The sequence below is a fragment of the Fusarium proliferatum genome (assembly GCF_900067095.1).
Source record: "Fusarium proliferatum ET1 genome assembly, contig: FPRO_scaffold012, whole genome shotgun sequence".
Classification (NCBI taxonomy): domain Eukaryota; kingdom Fungi; phylum Ascomycota; class Sordariomycetes; order Hypocreales; family Nectriaceae; genus Fusarium; species Fusarium proliferatum.
This window is the reverse complement of record NW_022194801.1, coordinates 775,826-796,352: the sequence shown is the minus strand read 5'-3', so window position 1 is coordinate 796,352 and position 20,527 is coordinate 775,826. Positions and strand designations below refer to the sequence as shown.

The following is a 20,527-nucleotide window of genomic DNA, read 5'->3' as shown; positions in this document are numbered from 1 at the left end:
GGTTACAAAGGCTCAGAGCACCTGATACGTAGGCCATCGGTATAATATAGAGGTTATTTTATGTTTCCAGCTGGAAGATGCAAAGCATTGGCAGATTTGGGTTGGTGTTCATCACATATTCTGAGCCTTCGACATAAACTTCTTCCTCATTCTTCACAACACCGAGAAGAGTGGTATTAACCCTGCTTCCACGTAGCTTACGAAGCTGATCCCTTTCAGATATTCTTTTCGTACCAAACGGAATGCTTATCCTCGCCATTGATGAAGCTCGCATCAGGGTTTATATTAACCCAAGAATTTCTTTGTGCGACGTCGCCGTGCTCTCTGTGATGTCGACCACCAACTTTCCATAAGTCACACGATACCGCGCTTCTTCAGGCCTCATCATTGTCCCTAACGGGACACCGATTCTCGTCACTAGACGAATATCTATGGACTAAAGTTTCTTATGCTCTATTATCCGTAACCTAACGGCCAGAATGACCTCCACAGAACTCCCCTGGAATGTCCTCAAAGCCTCGAAGGAAGCTGATGTTGCACCAGAGGCAGAGATCAACAGAGCCCAACCATTTTTTTTAGTCTTTATATAGTAGAGATTCAAGGAGTTATGATTGCAAACTCACCGAACCGCACAGATCTTTCGTCTGGCTCACCAGACTCACGATGTCGGCCTAGGCCTAAAGCTAGGCAGTGAGTTCTTACCAATATACATCTCTTATCTTGTTGTGATATGGTGCTGACTTTTGAGAACATTGGCCCTTCTTCTGTTGCACTATGCACTCTCACAGCACATGGCGCATCCAAAGGGGGGGCTATGTCTACGACGCTTCAAAATTACGGCAGACGATCCCGTGGGCATGGAGCCAGGTTGCCCCAATCCATCCAACCACCGGTCTGGTTGATTGTGTCAATCTACGCATTGGCGGGTGCACGGGGGTCTGGCCATGTCAGATACATCGGCGGAGAGGAAGAGTGACCTGCATAAATGCAAGACAAAAGCAAGCCATGGTTCAATGCTAAGATTGGGTCTTTAATATGAGTGGCGGAACAAGCATCCTAGTTGGTTATATGCTTTCCGGTCTATAACTTCTCTGCCCATATTGCTAGACGCTTGTAATTAAACGTTTTGTTTTTCCCCTGGCGGCCTCCCAGCGACAAGCGTGCCGTTTGGCACTACGTTTATGAAGGAGACTCAGACGACTCCAACTTTACCCTTTCCCAGGCCCTAATGTACCCCTGCAAGGAATGCATCCAGCGTCTTCTCGAATACGGCCATCCCATCGCATATATCGCCGGCTCTCGTTCCTCGTTCAAGCGCTGCTCGAAGGTGAAGTCCAGTTGTACCTAACGAAGTAACTTATTCGCCACCTCCCCAGACTTATGCCGTCTCGTTCAAGAGATCCAAGAGAACACCAAGACCTATAAGCACATCGTTGGCGGGAAGCAGACCTTTGACACCTACATCGCAGCTCAGCCATACAGACTGGATTTATGTTGTACTATACCGCCTGAAGCTTGCCGGTCAGTCTATCAATTTCATAAATCCCAGTTATTAAACATGCACCTTGTTCCATCGCCCGTGTGACCCTTCTTCCATGTTCAGGCTCTGGGCATCAAATCCTCCCTTCTGACTTCATCCGAGGAGGCATTAATGTTCCAGCACTTCAAGCAGCTAGTAAGATTTCTCATTCAGTCTCACCATGTCTTCTCTCTGCCAGGAGTACTCAATTTTGTGGGTTCTTATGACGGAAAGGGGGATTCAGCGTACGAGAACTGCCACTGTTGGCGTTGTTTACTTGGTTCACGATAAGGCTGCGCCTCTCATGTGTCGAGATACAGAAGCCAGTTTGGAGAGTCTGTGTGGCTTTCTTTGGTTATATATGCAAATGTAACTTGTATTATTCAGTACATATTCTGGAGCGTTGATCCTGGCTTACAAAACATCACATAGAAATCGGTATCTAGGAGGCCCTGAACTTCCAGGCCGAGTCACTGTTTACAATGAGCAGCTTGTAATGTAAGTAAAGTCTTCCTCATATCTCCATGTACTCTTTGTTCTGTGTTTCTGAAATCTTCTTCAATTGTTTAATCTCATATGGTAAAAAGCGCAGCTTATCAAGCTTTTCTTTGCAGTTTCAGTCCTTCCCCCCAAGCCACTCATTTGACTGTGTAAGTGACGAAGTTGTGCTGCCGCTGGCAGTGTGGGCATCTTTAGGTAACGTTTTGTAGCAACTAAAAATACCCCTTTTCTTCAATTTCATTACCGCAATAAACCAGTGAGTCGATGAATAGATTTGGAGGCCGGTCGACTTTCCTAGGTTCATACTTGGTCATCCTCTCATATGAGGAAACATAACGCACGCCTCGGACGTGGCGCGTAACATGAGCCAAACATCCTGAGATGAACTTGGGGGACGATATACTGTTAAACATGTGGAGTCAAATTCGTCGTGGAAGCTTACTGCGATGGGTATTGCATGATGCTGGCTTGCAGAGACCTGCCTGTCCGAATGAAAAACTTGCTGATGCTGAAGAACTACCTTTCCATTCGGAACAGGTAGGCGGCCTGGTGGTCTGGCCGGGTTGTTGTCGCCGCTGGGCGGAACCTCTTCACCATGTCATACTTATTTGCCGAGGCAGACGTCTCGGATGCCCCGAGGCTCTGCAGTGAGTCACTCAATGTCTGACCCATAGAGTACCCGGAGCGTAATTATCATTGCGATACATTCCTGCCTGGACATGGAATAGAGCACATCGGAGTGGTCTCGGGTGATATATATAAGGCGTTTCGCTAGTGATGTTGATGGAGCCGCGTCTTTGCTGCGTTTGAGTCGCGGTATAGTCGTGTTGGAGATTCTTTGGATGTTGCGTTCGGGGATGAGGAGGGTGAGTGCCGACCACTCTTTCTCAAATTGAAAGGCGTCGAGGTCTTCTCTTGACACCACCTCTCCGGAGTATGAGAAGATGTTCTTGGTGATGGCGCTGAAGTCGCGGCGCACCAGTCTTATTGGCAATAGCGAATCTATGTATACGGATGCCTTTGCACTGGGTTGAGACAATGTCTTGCACTCTTGCAGGATCTTAGCTTTATTCGTCACGACAGCGAGCTTCAGGATCATCCATTCTTCCTTGTTTGTGGGCTTACCACAGATGCCGCCTTGTGAAGCAGTAACGCGCTCGTTCAACGAAGCTCTCTTGGCTGTGGAAAAGCATCCAAGGCAGAGGCCAATATTCACGTGGTTTGTGAAGTTTGCGAGCTGCACAGATTCTATGGCCACTGTTCTAATCGGGGCTTCCATAATGGTCTTGTCTGAAAAATGGCTTACTGCCCGACTTCAAGCCAAGGTGCTCGTTGGGTGTTCCCGGGGCATATTTTAGAACTGGGGCATCAGTGCGAATGAAAAGCTGGATGATGAAGAAACCTTCGCCGTGGTCAAGCCAGTGTGACGCGATAAGAAGTTCGAACCCTGCTTGAAGATGGGGTCTGTTGACTGAGCCCGTTGCTGTTTCACACCAGAGGGAGCAGATAGGTTCGAAGCGATGTCTACCTCAGGGGGGTAAAGGGCGCAGGGTTTGATCCGTAAAGGATCTGGACGATGGTACACTGACTCCGGATCATCCTTCTGAATCTCAACACGAGTCTGCTGTCCGTCAACTCGATGCACGAGGGGGGGTTTTTTTTTCCTGGTTTTTTTTCTTGGTGTCGTTGAGTAAGAAGCTCTCTCGTTGATCCAACCCTCCCCGTTGATGTCCTGGCATACAGCCAGACTTGGACCATCTTGGCCCCGACGACCAGCATGATGTCGCCGCCAGCAACTACTGTCCACGGTCCTAGGTCTTCTGCAAAATATTAGTGCTCGAACTAGTTCTGACTTTTTCTTCTTTCCACTTATCGATTGTTTTTCGCGCTTACAAACTTCTTGTCATTATGACCACTGGAGAATCAGCAAGTAAACGGTTACGAATAGACATGCCCAGGTTAACAGTTGGAGCTGTTGAGAAAATCGGCATGCTCGAAAATATCGATCCTGATGGCGGCGACATTTTATTTTTGAAGATGACATGAAGAAACTCCAAGTTTACTCATCCCAAAGCGCCTCGCCCGTCTTTGCGGTCCTGTCCGCGGGACAACTTCAGAAAAGACCAGATGCTCCAAGAAGTGGCCCTTCAAAACAGCCAGGCTGAGAGCCCATTTCCCGAAGGCGATTAATTCCCCGTCATTCATGAACTTGTCGCTGCCATCTCCGTCCCATTGAGATATGTTCCAACCCCGACGCTCAGTTCCTGACAGTACCCATCACAAGCTGCCTTACTATCGTGGCTTCGGAGACGAAGCTCGAGAGTCTTTTCTTGTTTTTTGGAGTTGCCAAGTTTATAGAATGGCTGAACTCTGTACTTATCAAATCACCCCTCACAAGCTTTAACGAAAGGTTCCTCAGTACTTAGCCCTCACAAAATCCCTATAGACTCTACTCATCTTCTCTCTCGTCTTTTTCTTCTTGCAAACACACACCATCAACCAAAAATCCATCAATCCACGATACAATCTCAAGTTATTCATTCAGATATCATCACCAATTCTATCTACCAGACCAGTCAGTCTAGATACCTCACCAAGCCTTTCAATCACTAGAAGACAAGGACATTGCGTGCAAAGCGCAGCCATGCCAGGTACTATTGTACGCGTTTCAAAGAAGGAACTTGAGGAACTCATTAAGAGTGTCCTTCATGAGGAGCTGCAGCCCATAAAAGACAGGCTTGATGCCATCAACAAGATGCTCGATGGCCTGACGAACCAGGGTCTGGCACCTAAGACTCCTCCTAAGGAAACCGATATTCGACCTCAGGATTAGAGGCTTATGCGTAAGTTCCAAACTTCTATACATGAATCTTATCTCTTATTGACTAATTCTCATCTCTAGCCAGCCAAGCTTGAAGCTCGCCGAGAGTGGCGACGGGAAATACTTGTAGGGAGCATCAACGGGTCCAAGTATGTTTCTTTCTCGCACGGCCAACAAGACGAGGAATCTATCGCGTATCGCACCCTACCTCGCCATTGACATCTCGGACAAATCTTCACGCAGCTAGGCCACGACGAAAGAAAGGCATCATGTAGCTTGGCCAATGTCAATGGGATACTTAAGCAACCAGATCAGACAATTCGATACCATCAACCCCATTATTTAAGAGACAAGGCTCATGTGTCTCCTACAAGCCCTGTTTCTGAGCTATTGGCAATGCTAGCTATGGCAAACTCATTCTTGCTTCACCAGAAACTTGTGGAGGACATTGAGAGTTCGCGAACAGGCCTGTGAGTGATAGAAATACGTCCTTAGAGAGGAAGAAGAAGGCACTTGATCACTTGTTCTCCCCATAAATCCTCGTGCCCAACGGATTAAGACGACGTTTTTCGTGAGTACTACAATATATGCAACCAATCCTTTGAGGCTTTTCACTTCTCAGATAAGAAGAAGTGTTCCAGTGTTAATTAGAGTTGGTGAGAAAGAAAAGCGCCCAGAGGACGACAGAGACTATGGCGTTCTTAAGCAAGACAAGCTACAGATTAATATAATAATCGCATTTGAGGCAGTCTAGTAAATGCGACAACTTTTTATTTATTTTCTAACTCTACCTTAGCAACCTCGTGCATACTTAGGTATTGGGTCCTTCAGTCAGGTAGGGACTTGAACCTGAAGTCAGTGGTAAGACCAGTGTCATCGGAGCTGCACAGGGTAGCCTCCCCACTAAAATTTGTCTCAGTACACATCCATTCCAACCCAGCTTGCTTCCATCTCTATCACTCACAACTCATCATGAGAACTCGGAGATCCAATCGCACGAAGCGATATACAGTAGAGAAGTACGACTTCGAAGGTAGTTCCGACGAAGAAGCTCTAGATCGCGCTTCCAAGCACGCAGAGCGGGATGAAAACTTTGATGAGGCTGCCGCTGCAGAAGAAAGTGCCGAAGAGCTCGCCCTTGGCCAAGAGCACGACGAAAATGATGATGTAGAATCCGACGGTCCTGTGAGTGAACCAGATGGCGTTCTAGACAGATTTTCGCGTCAACGGGTCAAGCCTATTAGGCCATTCAACGTTCGTGCAGCGGGAGTAACAGGATACCTCGATCTTGAGCCTGTGGCGGATGGACGCATTGTGAGATCGTACTGGGGGCCCTACGACCGCGGATTTAAAGGCAAGCAGCTCGTTGAGGCATGGTACGGACGTCATGAGGATGGTGTTAAATTGGTCACGGGTATGCTGGATCGTTGGATGGACTGGACAGTGCTTCCTCCGAAAATTCAGGATGATGAGAGTCAGAAAGATCGAGGTGTTTGGTCGCCTAGCTACTTCGAAAGGGAGGCTTACAGCGCCGAGCATTGGTATGAGCGCGTCAGGGAGAGTTTGCCAGAAGCCGACGCGATGGTACCACTGTCGACCGAGGAAGTTCCACGATACCAGTCTAAGAGAGAGCCAATGCCAGTATTATTAGGGCCGCCCACATCGCAACAAGAGGTCAAATTCGAACCTGGCGACGCATACTCTATATCTCAGAATGGCCTCCCAATGCAAAATGAAGACGCGCCCCTTGGGTGGATTTTAGATGCCGGCGGTATCGTCACCAGTATGGACTGGGCGCCGTTGAACAACGCCAACTCGCCGCAACTTCTAGCCCTGTGCGTTATTCCACACTCCGATCAGGAACTATACGATTACGAACAAGAATCTCTGAATCCAGAGTTCCAAAAGTACGGTACTGTGCAGCTATGGGAGTTCGTCGGAGAGAGGCAAGAGAATGGCTTTGCTCGACCTTCGATGCAACCTCCAATACTGCGCAAGACGATATGTCTCGAATTTGGGCGGGCTCGAAGAGTGAAATGGAGTCCTGCATGCGGCTTCTTGGCCATTCTTTGCGATGATGGAAACGTTTACGTGGTGGAGGCTGGTGACGGCGGAGGAGGGAGTTATGGTGAGTTCAGTGTCTTACTGGTACCAGTCCAATAGCTAACAGTGTTCAGAAAAGGCTGTGCATCCAATAGCTGTATTTGGCTTCCCAGATGAAGATGCCAAAGCGACAGCCCTTACATGGATTAACTTCAACCGCCTGGTGGTAGGTTATACTGACGGTTCTATTGCTCTTTGGTCCCTCCGTCCTCATCGCCTCTTATCTCGGCACCCTGTCCACCACAACATCGTGGTCGATCTCGTCTCTGGCTATCCAGCAATGCCCTATCTCGTTGCCTCAACCCCTGTCGGCGGAACTGTCAAGCTGCTTGACCTTCGTGCACCAAGCTACGAGTCAACCGAAGTCCAGAACCTTACAGTCGGAACACAACCGAATCTGCTTGGATACAGCGACCACCTGCTTGGTTTCTACTCCATGTATCCATCTGCCGGTGTGCTCAATACCCACATCGGCTTCATGCACCATTCGCAATTCCCTGTTGCGCGCCGCGTCTTTACAGGGGAAAGTTTCCCTTCCTGTCTAGCAGTCGGACGAACACACCCATACCTCCTCGTCGGTTCTCTAGACGGCTCACTGTGGGCTATCAATCCCCAAGTTGAACTCTTCACCACGAGACGTGAGCCCACGGACCGCATTCGAGTCTTTCATCATGAGCATCGCCCCGCAAAGCTTTTCCCAGCCGGGTCACCCGCGGCGGCACGAGGAGTGTCAAGAATAGCGACAGGCTTCATATTGGAGCGCAGCCTAACTAAGCATTCAGCCCATAAACCGCCGGTCAAGAAAGGGAAGAAGCCAAAGAAGAAGGATACCGACACGGCTGTCGGAGACGATGAAGAAGAGGGGGGCGCAATTATGGATCCGACCCGAGCCATCATCTACGAGCCATTGACAAGGATCACGGTGGCCGAATGGAATCCTAACGAAGAGTATGGGTGTTGGGCTGCTGTGGCGATGGGCTCAGGTCTGGTGAGGATCACAGACCTCGGCTTGACGATAACAGAAGAGGAAGAAAATTAGTCCATGAGGCATTGAGAGCCCATAATGGTGTGGTGGTAGTCGAAAGCCTTGGCCATACCGTAAAAGTGTGTAACAGCTGCAAGGATGACGAAAATGTGGAAGATCTGATGCGAGCTTCCCCAAATATCGAAGGCGCCAGGTGCGCTTCTCTCGGGCCAACGAGCCTATCAAGTCAGATTTGTATGCTTTACGTGAAGAGTCGGGGAGGACATACCGCATAGAGCACAGCACCAAAAATGTACATGACACCGTGGAGGAGAACCCAGCTGAGACTCATGCGATCTTCAAGACCTTGGTAATCATAGATGAAGAGGCCATGGATGACAGGAACAACGCCAGAGAGACCAAGGCCGATGAACATCATTGCACGATACGGACGCCATGCGGGGGTCCGGAAGCGCTCGACCCATGAAACGATTGTGCATCCAAGACCGAGTATACATATCTACTTTGTCAGTGAATCTCTCTACCATCAGTAAACAACATCATATACTTACAACCCATAGATAAGAGGCCATCAGATTAGGCAGACAGAAGAAGCCGTAATACAGAGCTGGAACGTAGCTTCCAACGATCAAAGCCACGATGCCTGTGTAATCCAACTTGTTCCCCCACTTCGAAACAGTATCGCTGTGATTCGACAGAGTGTGGTACGTGGCACTCATCCCCAGACACACAACAGCGCCCCCAAAGAAGCATGCAAAGACGAGTACATCAGCGCTACTTGCGCTTTCGTACCGTGGACGGACAACTCGGTCGACGTATGCTGCACTAGCGAGAAAGACTATGGCACCGAGGAGGTGAGACCAGATGTTTACGGACTCATTGTGGAGGTAGAAGAGGGAGCGGAATGAATGGGCATAAGAGCCGTGAGATTGGCGGTAGCCCGAGAGGATGAAGGCATTGTCGCGACGCCAGGCTGGGAGATCATCCCAGAGAATGAGGAGAGATTGCTCGACCTTTGATTCGAAGCTCTTAGCGGCATTGATAAGGTTGTCTGTGGCTGAAGGCCGGCGATTGCGAACGCCGTAGGGCTGAGTTTCGGCCATGACGAAATGAGGTTATCCAGACTTGGAACAAATGCAGCTAGATTCGGGAACTTTGTATGGAATCATTAACCGACAATCAGTTTCCGTCTTTGCGTCCTAGTTCTCGACTTATATTTGAACCAAGTTCCACTTCTCTGGTTGTTTATTGTTGTGTTGTTGGACCAGGGTAGTTTTGTTGGGACAAGCACATGAAAAGACACGAAACGTGCTCCGAGGCTAAAGACAAATCGATGATGGACGGTTAACGAAAGAAGACCTCTAGAACCGTCGTAGAAGTTCCACTCGATTTTAGTCGAAGACCCTGTTTTATTGCAAAAGAAGTTATGATGGACTTGAAAATGGAGATGAAAGTCTATGGCGAGAGATCTGCTGTTCATTGGAGAAATCCACAAGCGAGGTGCACTAATACAGTGGAGGTTTTACCATCATTAACATCGACATTCTAGCATTTCTACAATCATGACTACTCTCAAATCGAATTGCACGGGAATAACGAGGCACTGCAGTCAGCATTTGGGTCAGCATAGAATTCATTTATCGTTAGCCATCGCGCGAAAATATCGTGATCAGTGAGCGCCAATGTCTAAAACGCCTAAAACACGCAGGCTGCCTGTCTGATGCGCTCACGCCATCCAAAGCCGCCAGGGATATCTCGAGTCTTCGCTCAATCGTCGCTAGAACCAGGCGAGATCTCTATTTCTTTCCGCTCTTCTTGATGCCCTGGCCACCGGTGTTGAGAGGGCCCTTGCCTCCAGCCTTAGCGGCAAGCTCCTTGCGAGCCTTCTCGTCTGTATCGCAGTTGTTAGTGTGATGTTTCTTTGTGGTTTTCGCATTTTGAGGTTCGTACCGGCGCGCTTCTTCTCGAGGAAAGCCTTGTCATCCTCGTCGAGGTCCTTCTGGGCCTTCTTGGCCTGCTTCAAGGGCTTGACCTTGCCGCCTGTGGTTTGGAGGGGTTAGTTTTCTGTCTCTGTAGAAATTTAGTCAGAGAGATTAAACAAACCTTCTCGGTTAGCGCCGCCCATTTTAATATATGTAGGGTGAAAGAGAGTCTTGAGTTATGTTAAAGAGGAGGCAAAGCTGCGGTTGAAGGAACGAAGATTGTCGCGAGAGGGAAAAGTTGCCTCCCGCTTATTGACTTTTGTCCAGGCCGTCTCGCGCTCAGCCCAGCCCAGCCCACTCACTCACTGGCTGGCAGCGGTGAGCCCACTTTCGACCGCGGGGATAAGCTCGATAAGATGGATAAGGGTCTTTCGGGGCTTAGCTAATCCAGAAAATGGGCCTCGTAGCCTCATCAGTTGTTTCGCTGTTACTTGACGTCAAAAAGTCTAAAGATACTCGGTTCAGATAATAACTTTCATCTCGCGTCACGACACCTTCTTAGGTTTTGCAATCCCTCCCTCGCCTCAGAGTTTCCAATTCGCTTAACTACTTTTGTTTTTCATCTGGACTGCGCTCCAGTCTTCCTTCATCCGCTACATTACCTCCCCTATCGGCTCTGAGCCTCTACGAGTCACTACTGATCCGGTTGGGCTCTTCTCCCATTGCACTCTGCTCTTCCTAGTCCCCAGCGCTGACACTGTTCCTGCTTCTCTCCATTTTAAGGCCTTGAGGATCTAAATAGCCCCGTCGTCATCATGGCGTCGAGTTCGGACGAAGGCGAGATCGTCGAGAACGCCGCTAAAGATTTGAAGGCAACTTCACTGCAGCATACTGGAGGAAGCAGTGTTGACCGTCAAGACAGAAACAAAAGTAGACTTTCCACTCCGGATCACGATTCGGCTTCTAGATACAGCAACGGGTCACGACGAAGCATTTCACCCCGTGGCTACAAGCGATCGCACGACGAAAGAGACAGGGATAGGGATCACTACAACTCCAGGCCTCGCGATCAAGGCTATCGCCGGAACTACGAGGACGCGCGACGTGACGACCATCGCAAGCCGCGAGGACAATACGATGACCTAGATCGACCTGCATTGCGCACATCAAATTTCAGCTACGGGGGCCGCGATCGGAGCCGTGACCGGGACAACTACCGCGATGGAGACCGAGATCGGTTTTCCAACAAACGACCTCGAAACAGGAGTCGCTCTCCTCAGAGATCTCGACCTTCGGATAGAGGCAGGTTTGATCGTTTTGTCAGAGAAGGCCAATACGATCGTCGCGACGATGGGCCGAGGGAACTTAAGTATGACGACAGCTCGAGAAATGGCGGTTCTATGTCCAAGAGGACGACTGTAGGAGAGGCTTCACGCGCCGAAGGACATCATGCTAAACCTGAACAAGGCCTTACAAATGGACATGGCACTTCCAAGGCTTCTCAGCGGTATGATGATTCACATTCCTTGGTTGAACGAAGCACTGACATTTTATAGGGAGCCAGCAGCTCGGAAGGAACCCGAACGAAAACCGGAACCAGAGCCAGAGCCCGACTACGAAGAGCCTGAGCCTTTTGACGAAGAAGCTGAAATCGAGCGACGCCGCAAGCGACGTGAGGAGATCCTGGCTAAGCACAGTTCTGCGACTCCTCTCCTTCTCCATGCTGTAGGTGTTGCTGCAAGTAAAGCTCACGGAGCTTCTCCTGCGTCCACCGCCCCTGACACGCCCATGAGAGCACAATCCGACATTGAAAGCCCGCGCACTCCCCGATCAGGTATGTCAACAGCATCTGGCGGAGGGATCTTATTGACCAGAGGTGCAGACATCGCTTCACCACGCTCTCCCGGATCACACACCGAAATGTCTCCTGGGGGCATCAACTTCCTCGATGACAGGAACCTGATGAACAGCCACGGGAAGGCTCAGCCAGACGAGGAGGATGGCCCCTCGGCCGCTGACTACGATCCTACTGGAGACATGAAGGAGGATGAACGACGACATGAGCTCCGGCACGGAAACGTCGTACTTCATGGTGAGCAGCATCCCATTGCAACGGAACAACAGCCACAGGAAGATGTTCAGAAAGAGTCTACCGAAAAGACCGGCGGTGATGATGACGATGATGACTTCGATATGTTTGCGGAAGACTTTGACGAGGAAAAGTATGCCACAAAACCTGTCGAGCCGGTCGCGCCTATCGAGGGCGACGGCAAGGCCCCTGATGTTCCAGCTATCAAGGGAGGTATTCTCGAAGGTGACGACAAAGATGGCTACTACAAGATTCGCATCGGTGAAGTCTTGAATGGTCGGTATCAGATCCAGGCAGCACTAGGAAGGGGTATGTTCTCAGGGGTAGCCCGTGCCGTCGACATCACCACGAAGGAGCTCGTCGCCATCAAGATGATGCGAAACAATGACGCCCTCCGAAAGGGAGGATACACAGAGATTGCTATTCTGGAGAAGCTCAACGAGGCCGACCCTGAGGGACGCAAGCACATCATCAAGTTTATCCGCCAGTTCGACTACAAGGGCCATCTGTGCATGGTGTTCGAGAACCTGAGCATGAACTTGCGAGAGGTTTTGCGGAAGTTTGGTAACAATGTGGGTATCAATCTTGGAGCAACGCGAGCATACGCATACCAGATCTTTGTCGCTCTCGCGCACATGCGAAAGTGCAGTATCATTCATGCTGATCTCAAACCGGACAACATCTTGGTATGTGACCCCACGATGCTAACATTAAGACACGCAAGTGCTTACTTTAGTAGGTAAACGAGAGTCACAACGTGCTCAAGATCTGTGATTTGGGTACGGCTATCGACAAGACGGATGCGGCGACAGCGCACATGGATGTCACTCCATACCTCGTCAGTCGATTCTACCGAGCGCCGGAGATTATTCTGGGCATTCCTTACGATTACGCCGTCGACATGTGGTCCATCGGCTGCACGCTGTATGAGATGTACACCGGCAAAATCCTCTTTGCTGGAGACAGCAACAACCAGATGCTCAAGGCAATTATGGAGATCAGAGGAAGGTTAACGCCGAAGCTGTTCAAGCGTGGTCAACTATCGCCAGCTCATTTCGATGACAAGGGACAATTCGTCAGCATCGAACGAGACAAGGTTCTCGGAAAGGTATGTTGTGATTCCATTCACTCCCTCCACGTTGTTTCTGTTGTTTTTGCCATCACACTCCTTGCATCTGCCTACAAGCGCCATATGGCCACGCTCTTGGTGGCCGCCCACGCGAAGCTTATGCTATTTTTGCCACAATGGTTGGGGGCTGTTCCATCATGGGGCTCTGCGAGCGTAAGCGCCTAGATCCCTTGCAGAGTGAAGCGCTCGGGATATGTGGGGTACCTTGACGTTGACCAACACCACCCACATAACGGTCGATAGATCAAAACAACAGTCATCAGGCATGTTTGATCTCAGCCGCCCTTGCGGGGTTCTCGAACAAACTCAGCAAGGGATGGATGGCGTGATGAGATGGGGTTACAGAACGCCTCGAGATCCTTTCAAGGTTAAAGATCAGGTCGCATGACTTGTTTTGTCTCGGTAGATCGGACTCCCTCTCAGCGTCAGCCACGATGACCTACATATCCCTTGCATACGAGTTCAACGGCTGCTAAGAGTTTGGCCAAGCGCTCAGCCCTTGTTTACATGCGCATTCACATGGAGAATTCCTTTTCCCATTTTAGAACTATGAGTCAGGAATGGATAACTAACAAACTGTGCTTACAGACAACCGTCCGAACTTTGGCGGTGGTAAAGCCAACCCGGGACCTACGGACAAGACTCATGGCTGCGTCGTCAGGGATGAATGACGCGGAAACGAGGGACCTGAACCACTTCATTGATCTCCTTGAGCACTGTCTTACACTCAATCCCGACAAAAGGATGAAGCCGGCTGATGCACTGCGCCATCCCTTCTTTACTGCACGGGCGGGACATGTACGACGGTAAGGTGGGTGTCAAGCATTCGGATCATGGATTCATGACGCTGTTTTGAGACAATCAAAGGCGCGGGATGAGAGATTTTCTTTTTTGGTGGGAGATGTTTACTGGGCTAGACAAAGCAAGGGAGAGTAATGGCTGGTTCAAAACATGTGGTAGTTTGATCGATGTCTCTGAACGTGTCACCGCCGTTTTTATGTCATGCCTTGCTATGTCTCACCTTGTCTGTTATGTCTCGCATGAGGCCGAGGTTATTGGAGTCTAGACTTGGAAGAAGGAGGCTAGAAATTTTGATGGAGTTCTGGAGTATCGAGCTTTAACGAGGGTCTAAAACAAATGCCTACAGGGTTTTAATAACATCGCTACTAAGGAATCGCTAAGTAATGCTCGGATTGTGTTTGATGTATGATCGCCGATGATTGATTGAGTCTTTTTTTACGATGCGTGACCTCGTACTGGCTGCTTTCCGAATCACATAACGCCCGGCTCATACGGGAGGAATCCACATGCTCGGGCTTGGTATTGAGGTTGAGGTTGAGGCTCCCAGGCACGGAGTGGCGATGCAGGCGTGGGCTTGCTTACCCGCGTGAACGTGAGCGTGGGCACGCCAGGCCCAGGCAGCTTACGCTAGGTGAAAATGTTGTGCATTTTCTAGGCTACATTATTCATTCCGAGTTCTAGTTTGACAGCCTGATAGGCAGTAGGCAGAAACCGAGACGGGGCGTAACGATCAGGGCTGATTACACATTGTAGTTTGCTTGCTTTGGTTTGATTGCTGGCAGCCGATGTTACATCTGAGATGTTTGTTGTTGTAGATGGTTTGGGAGATACGGGTTGTGGTCTGTGTAAGTCGCTTGGTCGGAGTGGAGAGTGGTTGGTCAGGGTATCAAAGAAGAGAGTTTTTTGTGTTTGAGAAGTTGACGTCAATGAGGTCACACAGATCATGTCAGCGGTACAGAAGAGAAGATGAGCAGGGCGAGCAAGTTGTGGCGTTTGTGCCAGTGATTGTCGTGAGGTGATGTGCACGAGAGCTCAAAGGTGAGGCTTTTGATGATCCATTATCCAATATCCCTTTCTTTGATCAACAATGTCGCAGATCGTCACTCATTCTCGTCTTGAGCGATCTTATCGGTTCTCCCCGAAAGTACCGAAGCGTTGCTTGCCCTGCATTATGATGTGCAGGAATAAAATTGTTGATTGTAACACCCTTCTCATACAAACCTGTAACAGAACCTGCGACGGAGATTGCGCCCAGACTCAGGCTCGGGACAGGGCAAGGATCCCTTGAGCTTGAGGGATTGATGAAATCAGAGTGGATTCGGGATTTCTCAGCCTCACTTTAATCGCAGGGGCAGTTTGAGTGAGACATTATGACGGGCTGTGGCGAGAGTGTCGTCAGGATCGGCGGGTTTTGTTTCGATGGGCTATTCATTGGTGCAATTTTGCTGGGTTTTGCTGCTGATTGCCCTACAAGTTTCATGAGGAGAGATGATCCGTCCAGTAGAAGTTTGCTTTTGCTAGCCTGTGATTCGGGAGACCTACAGCACGTCGTGGTGATCGGATTGTGTTCTTGGTGAGGGTTCTCTTGTGTTGGATGATGATGATCTGGTCAATGCGACAACTATGATGTTTCGTGTGATCGGACACGATAACTGTGAAGGGACAACAAATTGCTGTGAGATGTACTACTCGCCCTGGCAATAAGTGAACATGTTATCTTGGCTGGATACACGGTAACATAGCTATGCATAACCGTTTGTGTTTGTGATTGTGATGCTCCGTGTCCTACCCCGGGTCCGCTCCATGACGGCATCTCCAGATCCCAGCTCCACATGAACATGGCACGGCCGATTCGAACAAGAACGAAGCCGATTATGAGCGGCTCTTGACCTCGTGTGTCCGGACCATTCCCTTGCCTTATGCCACATACTTACTCCCCACTCTAGGGGAGCTGTATCAATTCCAGACCACGGCTGGCCATCATCAAGATCTTGAACTTGCTAGCGAGAGTCAATGTGACGCCTCTGGTTCTGGATCGTGCTACAATTGGTCCAACTCGATCTTCAACTTCACAAGTCGTTGATGCAAATCATGGCCCCTCCAGGCGCCGCGGATGTCATCCCGTAAGCTTCAACACCACCCAATAAAGTCCCCGCCCTTACTTTACTTTCCTTTACTTAGTGATGCGCCGTTGAGAGTCGAGACCGGCAGTGCATTAGACTTTGACCAAGGCGACAACGTTGGTCTCTCTTTGTGATAGCCACGAGCCCGTAAATGATCGGCCACCATGAGATGCGATTCTGGTATCTCAAATTGTATTCGAGCTGATCAATGAGCATGCTTCTCATGTCCCGTCTAGCCCGTCTCTTCTCGGGGCCTCGTGACAAATCCTGTGTGTTGCATTGTCCTCCCTTGCGTCCCCACGCTACGCATTGAACAGCCCTTGCAGACATCCAGCTTTTGGCGGTGAATCTACAGACAGACAGACAGACAGAGGCTTTGATATCAGCCCACCTCGAAACGGGCAGTCTTGACTGTAGTGATGCAGCTTGACGTTTGAGACTGTCTTCTATCTCATGATGGCGTCTTCATTAGCGAATGTTTACAAGGAGATACGTAGTGAGTCGTTATCTCCAAGAGACAACTGCTGATCGATTCGGCACTGCATGTGATGGTGGTCGTATCTCCCCAGAGGCTTTTCAACGATCGATCTTCAGATCGTTATCAGACCAGAAACGAGTCCCAGCTCTCGCTTCCACTCCAAAGTCCCATTGTCAACAGCAAGGATCTCTCAATCGGGCTAGAAACACCAGACTTGACAAAGATATCATGCAAACCAAGCCAAGGTGATACCAGCGCCGGCCGGTTCAGAGACGAACCGCAACCATGTTCTCGGGGAAGTGGCCCTGGCGGCAGTTGATGGTGTGCTCTCGATTGCTCATCCTCAATGCGAGTGACTGCCCTAGCTGCCCTCTTACCTTTGTGTGCCTCTGCATCTCCCGATCTGCCTAGGACTAGGACTATGGCTGAGGTCTTGTGCCGTAGCAAGCTGGACTGGACTCAACCGTAGAGATAGATGCATAACCATGACTCAAGATGCGCATAGCTTCTCTAAGTGAGTGCATACACGGGCAGTGTTGAGGATAACTCCCTATTGGACCGATATGGCATGTGGTTAACCTTTTCCTGCTTGGAACTGCCAGAGTAACATCCCGATTTACTGGCTGCTCTTATTCGCAGCTAAACCAACCAACAATGAATGCATAAGAGCAGCTGGTATCGAACCAGGATGGAGCAAGCTCTTGCATTGCCGTCGCTTGGTGCGAGAGCCAGTGGTTCAATCAAGTTACAGCAGTACAGTAGTAGAGGCGAGCAGGTTTCGGTCAGCGGTCAAAACGGAATCAGCCCATGCAATAACATATGCTGAGACAAAAGAGTTTAGTGCATAACGTTGGTTTGGTCATGGTCATCGCCATGAAGTAAAAGCACGAACCCTCATGAAGCAATGTTTGAGGCCATGAAAAAAACAACGCCATGCTTCAGCTACAGTAGATAGCGGCGTATGATCGACGCCCCGGACTCAGAAACTGGAGATTAATTAGAACATTTTTTTTCTTTCTTTGACTTCGACTCAGGTGGCATTGGCGTCAGAGGAATCAGTGCTCGCTGGCGAGAGATGGGTCGATTCCAGGGATATCCCTGTAGCTCAAGGATCAGACAGCGGCCTCACTCTGTGTCAAGTGGATCGCGATGATATGTTTAGAGCTCAGTGCGCGTAGAGAACAGGGCCACAACGGGGAATAACCAAGTCGGAGATGATTGCTGGAGATCTGAGTGCCAGAGGCCTTAACCTCGAAGGGTTTAGATGCACCCGTGATTTTTGACGATGCAGTTGATGGCTGATCGGTAATCACGGTCAAAGGTCCATTCTCGAATGCCCTGACCGCTTCTCTCGGGCCCATCCCACCATCCAATCGACCCGCCCCGGGTTGACAACTGTTAGCAATGAGACACTGTCTTGTTTGTAGGGGACCACTCAACTGAGCTGGGATACCAGGGGCCCTTGGAGGAATTCGGACTTATTGACATGGAATAGGGTAGGCTAGACGGTATTTTGGACAATTCGCAATAGAGTTGCTTTACTTTGCTTCACCTGAAGTTCTATCAATAATTCCACTTGGATGCATAGAGAAACACGTTGGGGAAGCTGAAATCATGCGATAATGGTTTGTGGCTGGAACAACTGATTGAGGTTGAAAACAAATGATCAGTAAGAAATGAATGCATTGTCGCCTCAATTCCTCCTCAATCTGTCAGTGTCAGTCTATGCTCGCTCAGATCCGGTGTTCGTTCGAGACTCAGGCAAGGCAAAGGCAAAAGCAAAAGCAAAGGCAAGGCACTGTACGATACCCGTTCACATGGATCCGATGACATGACAGGAACTGAACTGGAAGCAACCCGAGCCGACGCACGCATTCACATTCTCATTTCACATTCTCACCGTAAAGTAAAAAGCCGTCGTCGTTATCAGTTAGACTACCATCCATGCCATGCATCCAACGGGTGACAGAGATCACAGGCCGATAAAAGACAGGCAACGGGCCACATTCCTTGGGCCCTGTACAGCTTCTCATTGGACGCCTCTTCTGCAACCCGTCCCCGTTTCCCATCAGTCAGCCTCACTGTAGCTTTGGGAGAGCTGCCACTGTCACCGTCGTGGCCTGTTCAAGGGGTCTCTTGACTTTGACAAGCAAGTGAACTGTGCTGTGCTGTTTGGCAACTCTGTCTTGTTTGGTCCTACACGACAGGGGGACACACTCTACCTGCATCTCACCGCGGCCTGGGACCGCTGGGTGGTACTGACTGACGCACCCGAGCTCTGCACCTGTCTGCTTCGAGTAATATGGGATCCCGGGGTGCTTGGCCAGCAGCCCGTGAGGACGCTGCAAACAGACACAGAGGGTAGAGCAGAGCTGCCAGCGGGCGGGTTGAGGCCCCTTCGAAGACATGCCGTTAGACTGATACGTGCAGAGACAGCCAAATGGATATCTGATGGCAGGCCTCGTCTCGCTTCAAGTCAGACAAAGACAAGCAGGGCTGTCAGTACAGTATACCCGCCGACGGAGGATCGCTTATGGATGAAACACCATGATGCTGATTTGCTTCTTTTGATCAACCTCGAATAAGCAAGCAAATCTCATTTCCCCTTGTCAGCCTTGTTGAGTGATACAGTATCCGTATGTGATGAACATGGCCATCATGGGCAAAGCATAGGATGCGTGACCATGGATGATGTCTCGACATTTGATATCTATACACTTTAGGCTGGGGCCAATCAAAGCTCAAGGGTGGCAGGGCAGATTGAAAAGTACGAGGTTGAAGAATAGAGATGGCTCACCAAGAATGTCGATCTTATCTTTCTGCAGAGGAGAGGCATAACCAATCAACCAACCATAAACCAACGGAGCTGGCATAAACTTATGCAGCGCCTAGCAGCTCTAGCCTCACAGCGGGGACGTTCACTGGCTGGAGGGGCAAAATAGCGACCCTCATCAGTGAGGGGATCGACGCAATTCAGCATCTACATTCTGCAACAGTGGTGCCAGTTCACTTTACATTGAATTCACATTCACATTGACATTCACATTTCAGCCCCCCTCCCAGATCACAGACGGCAAGTAACTGGGTGGGCATCCGTTTCCATGACTTCATGCATTCCTTTTTGTGCAAAACATGTCGCCAAGCGCCTCAGACGCCCATCTGATAGCCAATCGAACCGCAAACTCAATCGTATCTGGGCGCAAAAAAGGTTTGTTGTTCCGTTCCAGTTGCTGCTCATAGGCAGGTCCGGCAAAAGTATGTGTACTGTAGTGTAGTGTAGTATGGTAGGGGGGAGACACGACACGGCCGGACTCAAACTCTGTGTGTGATGAGAGTTCCAACGTGCAGAGTGACGCCGGCCTCCGACGTCTCCGCTCTAGAAGAGAGTGAGTACCGAGTACGCCTACGCCGCCCCGGCCGGGAGAGGAGATGGATGTTGGGAAGGACAGTGGCAGCCACACGGAGGCAAAGCTACAGCCAAACTGTGATTCATCACGGGGGCTGTTGATTATGACGATTCGCCCGACGGGTGGACCTCAGAAGCCAGTCAAGTCACAGAGAGGACACGCAGCACAAAAGACGGTTACGGCACAGCGCACTCTTCCCTTACTTGGGGGGTGTCAGCAGAGCAAGAAACGCACACAGCGCAGCACAACACAGACAGCACAGGCACCGCCCTGGTTGCTAGAGATCTGCCACCAGAGGCCTATGACTGGTCCGAGGCAGGCTTCGAGTGGCAGTGGGCCGATGGATGGCGTTAGTGCTGAGACTGATGAGTGAGAGTCTCAGACAGAACAGAGCAGAAGGCCCAAAAAGATGATGGTGGGCCTGGGAGGAACCTGAGAGGACGTGGCCTGGAGGCAGTGACACAGAGAGAACCACTTCTAAACGGATCCTTGCCTTTTCGTATATTGCTCAGCGTCACCAAATCAAGTCCTCTGTCCAATCCCTGCCTCTCGTCCAACGCCTCACGAGCCAAGGACGCCCCCCCCTTCGCTCTGGCTCTACGCCCAGACAAGAATAGAGCATTAACGCAACGCTACGCTACGCAACGCA

At 50.1% G+C, this 20,527-nt stretch overlaps 5 protein-coding genes across 5 annotated transcripts; 2 read left to right on the top strand and 3 right to left on the bottom strand.

Moving 5' to 3' along the window:
• Positions 1-2,672: 2,672 nt before the first annotated feature.
• On the bottom strand, positions 2,673-4,044 carry FPRO_13359 (uncharacterized protein; the record flags this gene model as incomplete). Its single annotated transcript, XM_031222802.1, has 4 exons — positions 2,673-3,268; positions 3,327-3,544; positions 3,762-3,840; positions 3,918-4,044. The coding sequence occupies 4 exons, from the start codon at positions 4,042-4,044 to the stop codon at positions 2,673-2,675; spliced, it is 1,020 nt and encodes a 339-aa protein (XP_031088225.1).
• A 1,769-nt stretch (positions 4,045-5,813) lies between these two features.
• Positions 5,814-7,983, top strand: FPRO_13358 (uncharacterized protein; the record flags this gene model as incomplete). Its single annotated transcript, XM_031222801.1, has 2 exons — positions 5,814-6,969; positions 7,019-7,983. The coding sequence occupies 2 exons, from the start codon at positions 5,814-5,816 to the stop codon at positions 7,981-7,983; spliced, it is 2,121 nt and encodes a 706-aa protein (XP_031088224.1).
• Positions 7,984-8,170: 187 nt separating this feature from the next.
• Positions 8,171-9,032, bottom strand: FPRO_13357 (uncharacterized protein; the record flags this gene model as incomplete). The annotated part of the gene is made up of 2 exons (XM_031222800.1): positions 8,171-8,428; positions 8,481-9,032. The coding sequence occupies 2 exons, from the start codon at positions 9,030-9,032 to the stop codon at positions 8,171-8,173; spliced, it is 810 nt and encodes a 269-aa protein (XP_031088223.1).
• Positions 9,033-9,725: 693 nt separating this feature from the next.
• FPRO_13356 (uncharacterized protein) lies at positions 9,726-10,054 on the bottom strand (the record flags this gene model as incomplete). Its single annotated transcript, XM_031222799.1, has 3 exons — positions 9,726-9,820; positions 9,880-9,969; positions 10,033-10,054. 3 exons carry the CDS (start codon positions 10,052-10,054, stop codon positions 9,726-9,728), a joined length of 207 nt encoding a protein of 68 aa, XP_031088222.1.
• Positions 10,055-10,666: 612 nt separating this feature from the next.
• On the top strand, positions 10,667-13,879 carry FPRO_13355 (uncharacterized protein; the record flags this gene model as incomplete). The annotated part of the gene is made up of 5 exons (XM_031222798.1): positions 10,667-11,358; positions 11,408-11,685; positions 11,734-12,626; positions 12,680-13,048; positions 13,658-13,879. The coding sequence occupies 5 exons, from the start codon at positions 10,667-10,669 to the stop codon at positions 13,877-13,879; spliced, it is 2,454 nt and encodes an 817-aa protein (XP_031088221.1).
• Positions 13,880-20,527: the final 6,648 nt, after the last annotated feature.